Source organism: Botryllus schlosseri, chromosome 7 (assembly GCF_051294905.1).
Source record: "Botryllus schlosseri isolate E-star chromosome 7, Bs_hap1, whole genome shotgun sequence".
NCBI lineage: Eukaryota > Metazoa > Chordata > Ascidiacea > Stolidobranchia > Styelidae > Botryllus > Botryllus schlosseri.
The window spans coordinates 18906055-18913121 of NC_137242.1; the positions used below are offsets into that span (position 1 = coordinate 18906055).

The window sequence follows — 7067 nt, forward strand, 5'->3', positions numbered from 1 at the left end:
CACGGGCAAGTCGCGTTGAGGTAAATTCTAATAACGCGGTCGTAATTGATGATACGTGAATGGGATTTGAGACAGTAATTTGCGACTATGAAGTGTAGTCATACCAGCTTCTTGCTTTGGAGGTTTCAATCACCAAGTAGGTCGGTATGCTGTAGCGTCATCGTATTGCATCGGCCGACCACTAATAAAGACGCTGCGGCTTTTATAGTGAAGAATGAGTTTCTATTCCACTTATCGATAAATCTGAAGTCAAAATTCCGGTAACTTGTAACGAAAAAATATTTATGAAATGTAATTTATCTTTGTTTTATTCTGAGCAGAATTATATTGCCATACAATACATTCGTTGTAAAATCGGTATGAATATGAACGTTTTAATCACGTTACTTTTGGTGGGAACGTCCGTGGTATCAGGTATGTATATGTTTTAGCGCTATGTCTTCTTTCACGGGAAATGGAGAAGCCAACCATGTTATTTTCAGGGCTGCGCTGTTGGGTTTGTCAAAATGCTCGTTCTGTGCGAGAATGCAATGAGAGGGGAACAACTCAAAGATGTCTAGGACAGTCATCGAAGGTGAGTTCATATTTATATTTTCTGAGATCATTTTGAAATTCACACATTGTCAGATGTATTGACTGACCTTCGAAGGGTGGACAGTTGAAGGAAAAATGTACCATGGTGTAAATAGGACCCGATGCTCTTTTCTTTCATACCCGTTCCAATTCGTATGTCTATATATCCCAGAGACGAAGTGAGTTAGAATGACGCGTGTCACCTTTTCGGCCAAGTGTGTACCGTACTTGGTAGTCTTTCCTGCTCATCGGAAAATGGGTCATCCAAGGTTCTACATTTCCATCACAATCCTCCTCCTATATACAAATCAAGGATAGATTGTGATAGAACATAATCTATTGTACATGTCAACTCTGGATCGTCAATCAATGCAAATCCATATAGAGAGTATAATTATAAATTGGCACTCATCGCCTACTTTCTGGGCTCTTCAGATTTCTTCCAATGCACTTGAGTTTTACGAGTCATCAGAAATCCTTAGAATCTTCGAGAGCCCGATTGCTTTCGAACATTCCAAATTTTGAGCATAACGGCATATTAATTTGTCGCTACATTCTCCGTGACGTGAACCATTGATCAAACGGCGTTTGATTTAATCGGGATTCACAAATCTGGGAAATGGTCTTTGTAATATTGTATCCGTTCCTAATACGTATTGACACGCCGTAAGCTATTTCAAATCGCAGCTCGTCAAATGATGCAGATACTGCTGGGAGCCAATCGTGCGATTTGTTACTACCAATTGCTTTGTAGGACAATTCATATCAATAAAATGATCACCCAACCATCTGGAATTATATCTCGTAGGATGGAATTGAGCCCATATTTAAAAGCAATGAAAATCAAAAATATGGTAGCGGTTTAATTTCTGAATTCAATGCGGTAATGGTTACTGATGTTGTGTGAGTAATCTTTATAGCATTCAACAAGAGGTCAGGCCTCAACACCCAACACAGATGCGTCTTGAAATTCTATGTTATAACTGCCATGCCATGAGACGTATCCTATTTCATGTAATCTGTGTTACACACAAGGAAATTTATTATAACAAATACCCTGATTCTCTATAGCTCACATATCTTTACGAGGGAATTAATGTTGAGCTTGATTCTGATTCTGCAGCTTTTGTCATGCGTATCTGCTTTTTCCTTCAGATGAGTTGTCAGACGGAGGTGCGTTTCCACGAGGGGTGGGGCGGAAGCCCATTGATAACGACCGGCTGCAAAGAGACGACCGCGTGTGCTAGTAATCGAAAACAGGTGAGAGTCCATTTATCTGCGACTCACGATAATTACAAAATGCTACACACGAAATTTCGTTACATTGCCGCTGCCAGCGAGAAGCGGTTAAATACGATTTTTTTCGCTCGTGACACGAAAGACACCGCATTGGAATTGCCGCGAAGATTATTGATTATGGATTATATAGAAAAAAGATTATATCCAGGAAACTCTGCGTTCAACTAAATTCTTCAATTTCCTGGCACAAACGCAATTTTGTAGCTGGTGCTTATCACCTCGAAAGCACCAGTGCACTGAACCGAGGAACATAACACGTTTTCAAAATCAGGCTGTCGGCTGTGCAGTGTGTTACTCGTATATGAATCGGACAAGGTTTCGAGCAATGTTGTGATTGTTTTGATACTATTGGTATGTCGACATCGCTAACAGCGCGGCTCACAGATGTTCTAGGCTTTTGTATTCGTCCCGCCAGATGATTCCATCCGGCCCGCAAACCAATTCTGAGAAGATTGAAAAATACTTGTGTTATCCAGCACATTTCTAACAAATGATGGAATTTTTAGTTTCAAATACTCCATTGTATGTATAGGGGGAAAGGGGTGCTTCTCGGTTAACTGAGGCCTTTTGCACCATGCCTGTTTTATTGTTCAATAATACAACTATAAGTCTCTAGCGGACAATATAACAAAGTCTAACTCCATTAAATAATACCTTAAGACGGCAATTGTCGAGCATGTTGATTGTTTATAGGCCACATCATAACAACCCGACAGTGGTATTGCAGTTTCACTCTACTCACCATTGGGAACAAGTGGGTGACATTAACACTCAATTTCGATAATTATAACCAATCATCCTATTTTTTCTCATTCCGTTGATTGCAAACAATGGTATATGCAAGTATATGCAAGTGAAAAACAAGGTCATGGGTTTCAAAGGCACATTTTTTAATCAGTGGGCTGGTGCGGCCCGCGAGCAACCTGAAGGTTTGAGTACGGCCCGCGACGCAAATTAAGTTTGACACCCTTGCTTTGGAGCAATGTAAAACATGATTATCGCCGCTGAGTTTCAGTAAAACAATTCGGCATCTTTACGCAAGTGCACCGGGGCGGCGGGGCGGTAAGCAACGGGCTGTGTTGGTATGAGCACGATTAATGCCATTACGAATTATGAATAAGTGAGTAGATCCGGGTAATATCTGGCAACAATTCAAATGACTTCCGTCACATATTTTGCATCAATGAACTCAATGACCGCAAGCCTCTATCAAATTTCAATCCAACACCCGAGAGAGAATGTGCCAATATCACTCTCGTGTATCCTCAATGCATAGGGATTATCTGCCTTATATCGCTGGTCTAAGTCGTTTTTGTGTACACGCAGAACAAAGGACTTGCCTGGATGAGAACGCAATGTAATCCTCAGAAGCGGAACTCTGTTTGTAGATGTTGCTGCAAAGGATTCCGATGTAACAGAAGAAACCTGCTTTGTCGACAACGTAAGTCAGCTTTCAGCATACGGGCAATAAATACATGTGTAATGTGCATCGTTACGCATTTGCACATATCTATACCGTTGTTAGAATTCTCATTCGGCAGCAAATGCCCTAATATTTACCACTTAAATCCACATTGGAGAACTGTTGTGAATATAAATACCTGCGCTCAATAAACACGCAGGTGCATTGTGCAAGAAATCGTTACGATTATGAGCTGCAGGTCTGAATATAATTGTTCCTGCCAAACGCGCAGTCAAATTACTTAAATTAACGCCAAAAAATATCGTAAACACACGAGAGGAGTAAGTGTGCTGATTCAGGAATCAAAATACATGCGGGATTATAAATCGGTTTCGATTTTACAAAGTCGAGTGGCTTGCGCGCACTTATATACATCAATGTCAATCCAGGAAATGGATTGAAAAGATTCGTTTGAGCTGTTCTAAAGAATCCTTTTGTTTCCTTAATGCAATGAGCTTTGATGTTGACAAAACTGGCTTATAAACGAATCACATTGCGCCTCTTTTTCACTATATTATTGCGTATTAGTTTATTTACGAACTTGAACACATCTGTGTTTGTATTATCTATAATCAAGTAAAAATTTGATAAACAACATTTTTCGTTTGCATAATACCTTAACGGCGATAGATTCATATCAATTCGAGATATTATGATACATGCGATTGTTGAATTATGACATAAATCCATACGTTCACTCTAGTACTTTTTTTTTTAAGTTGAAAGGAACTGACAGGCGAAATTATGTTCAACATCGAAATTTACTTCGACGGACTGTCTAAAAAGAAGTATGCCATGTTCTCGTTCTCGACAGCACAGACGATCTTGAAGTAATTTTGTTTTAACAAGATCGTTACTTCAACAAAGATTGCAATCCTATACGTGTCATAAGCCTAATATTAGAACAGGGTTCTGTCAAAATTGTCCGAAAAGTCGCAGACATTATACTTGAACATAGGGCTGAAAACGATACTACGGCATACTATAGTATTTTTGCAGCGACGAATTGCATTTAAATTATAATTTCGTCTACAGGAACTCTTAGCAACAAGGTTAACTTGAACGTACGCAATGACAGGAGATCAGACCAACCGCGAAGAACGGGAGAGCTAAATTCGTTAGAAGTTGAGCGCGTTGCACAATCTGGCAACGGAATATTCGTCAATGTGAAAGTGCCCACGGTATGAAATCAGTGCTGCCTTCGATTCTAATCAATTACCATAAATATTGATTACAACAAACGCGTGCTTGACTTGTCCTCCGGGAGCACGAGCGGCAATTAGTAATCGACCGACCTCCTAATCTCAGACTATTATACGTCCGGGATTTGGCAGGATTATGGGGTCCATATATTCTACTCGTATAGAACAAGGAAAAGCCTAGATTGTCATAACGGTGGACGGAATGCAACACATTCGAGAAATGAACATATTTTGTAATAGTTATAACAAGACATATGAAAGTAATTCCCAGGAACAGCATGGTCAACATGTCGGACACTGCCTTATGGAATTTCATAAATTACCGTAATTCGAACGACTGAATAGACCATTATGATTTTGTGAAAGCAAACCCGGCCTCAGATATGACATTTTGACTGCTTATTCGAGAAGCATAATTATGCGAAGATAATATTTCGTGTCTGGTATTCACGATCAAGTGTTGAGCAGGATCACACTACAATACACCCAGCGTTGCGGTAATCTTTGCGTTCTATGCGGTCAGTCTATGATAAAGCAACGTAGGTAGTCAACGTATAGTAGTTTTGAAATAGCATAAATTTCTACTCAACTACAATCACAATCGTGATTACGGCAAATATAAAAAAAAAAACTTTGAGGTCTGATTGCACACAACTAAGTTGCTTGCGACGAAGTGTCGTAGATTTTTGCTATAGTCCACCCCCAGTAAGAACTTTCAGATCGCACAATTCATATCCGCCGTTGAAGCAGAATGATTATTGACAACGCAAATACGCGGGATTTAAGAAATTTTATTCTGTTTTGATTGACGGTCTAAACCACAGAGCATCTGTTCCACTTTCATTATAAAACCGTCAAGACTTGCCTACACGCCACCTTCTAATTGGCAACCAACTGCTGATTTAGATTTATATGTAGACACAGCCTAATTTGCTACTCCAAAAGAGTAAAAGTGACAGCCTATGTCAATCAGGCTATTATGTCCAAGTTTTACCATAATTTATTCCATATTCAGAAAAAGTAGCAATGGACTCTCTTGCTTCCTGGAGCCACGAACGGGCCGAAGATCTGCTGCTGTCAACGCAACGAATGGTCTTGTAATACAGGCGATAGTTTGCGGGAACTTTTGTACAATATATTGCACTGTAGACTTATGCATTCAGACGACATGTGATTTTATGACTATCTGCTATTTTTGTGTCGATAATTTATTAGTATTCATCGTCGTGTGTAGCATTTTCTTGCGCTAACCAAGACTCTGTCGTCGCAACCAGCTGTAATATATGGATTTCCGCATATTAGTCCGGCGTGTGCAGAGCGCCTGACCTGCAGAACGAAGAATGTCGGCCGATATCCGATATTCAGAGCCGAATTCAATTCCGCATCCTGGCCAAGGTTGATTACCAGTGCGTGACACTCCACGCATCAACGTTCAAGAACTTTGTTCATCAACCACATCTGACCTAAAAGAACAGAGCTGCTGCAGTAACAGCCTCACGTATTAGTGCGGGATCGCCATCTTGTCATTGAATTGGTATTTTTGGTATTTAGACTTTTGAAATGTATGTCGGAGTCTTCATTATGAAATCTCAGTAGTGTGATTTACTTTTGAATAATAAGAACCAAGTCATAAATTCATAGGAACCGGTTAATTTGAGCCCTTACAAACATCTATCTGCTTTACATTTCAGTGTTCCAATAGCGCGCAACGTTTAAAATAACGGCTGCTGATGTTTATTGCTCAAGCTTGCCATATATGTGCCTTTTTACATACATAAACACGGTAAATATGACAAACGTTACATGACTTATCACTTGTGCTTGATGTTTAAATTTCATATGCCGGCTTCCATCATTTCCACTACCTGTCTAGTCTAGTGAATATATGCGGAATGGCAGCACCGTCTCTCAGTACCCATAGCGTGGCGCAGCAAGCGGTCTAACTCCCCGGTTTTAGTCGTCAGTCAGCGTGTAACGTGGTTATAATCCAACCGGTGTCAGTTTCATTACCATCATTTATACCAGTGGTTCTCGAACTGCGTGACGCGAGTAGTTAGTATGATAGGTCGTGGTGTGCCATTGGCTCTTATGAGCCCGCTGGTGAGGTGCCGCGAAACTCGTGTTGGTGATGGCACCCTTTAGACCCCCTCCCTCTGGAGAGGTGCCATGTGTTCTTATGGGATCTCTGGTGATGATACCCTTTCAGGTATAGGCTGCGTCAGTGATGTGTCGTGAAAACTCGTGTTGGCGATGGTACCCTTTCAGGTATAGGCTACGTCGGTGATGTGCCGTGAAAACTCGTATTGGTGAGTCGTACTTTCAGGTATAGGCTGCGTCGGTGATGTGCCTGTCATGTATTCTTACGGGATCTCTGGTGATGTGCCATTGTTTCTTATGGTATCTCTGGCGACGGCACCCTTTCAGGTATAGGCTGTGGCGATGATGTGCCCGCGGATTCTTGTGCGATAGTGTACTACCGTTATAGGTATAGGGATCTCTGGTGAAGTGGTGTTAATTATCAAGTATAGTAA

General features: G+C 40.8%; 1 protein-coding gene across 1 annotated transcript; it reads left to right on the top strand.

Moving 5' to 3' along the window:
- The first annotated feature begins 257 nt into the window (after window positions 1-257).
- On the top strand, window positions 258-6434 carry LOC145443125 (uncharacterized). The gene is made up of 6 exons (XM_080321120.1): window positions 258-414; window positions 483-574; window positions 1729-1833; window positions 3199-3313; window positions 4370-4515; window positions 5552-6434. The coding sequence occupies exons 1-6, from the start codon at window positions 285-287 to the stop codon at window positions 5558-5560; spliced, it is 597 nt and encodes a 198-aa protein (XP_080177246.1). The 5' UTR covers window positions 258-284; the 3' UTR covers window positions 5561-6434.
- Window positions 6435-7067: the final 633 nt, after the last annotated feature.

What these genes read in the sequence shown, in the direction of transcription:
- LOC145443125 (XM_080321120.1), top strand. Translation starts at nt 285, where the DNA reads ATGAAATGTAATTTATCTTTGTTTTATTCTGAGCAGAATTATATTGCC. An exon ending in GGGAACGTCCGTGGTATCAG is followed by an intron (nt 415 to 482) that starts GTATGTATATGT and finishes TGTTATTTTCAG; the next exon opens with GGCTGCGCTGTTGGGTTTGT. An exon ending in GTGCTAGTAATCGAAAACAG is followed by an intron (nt 1,834 to 3,198) that starts GTGAGAGTCCAT and finishes GTGTACACGCAG; the next exon opens with AACAAAGGACTTGCCTGGAT.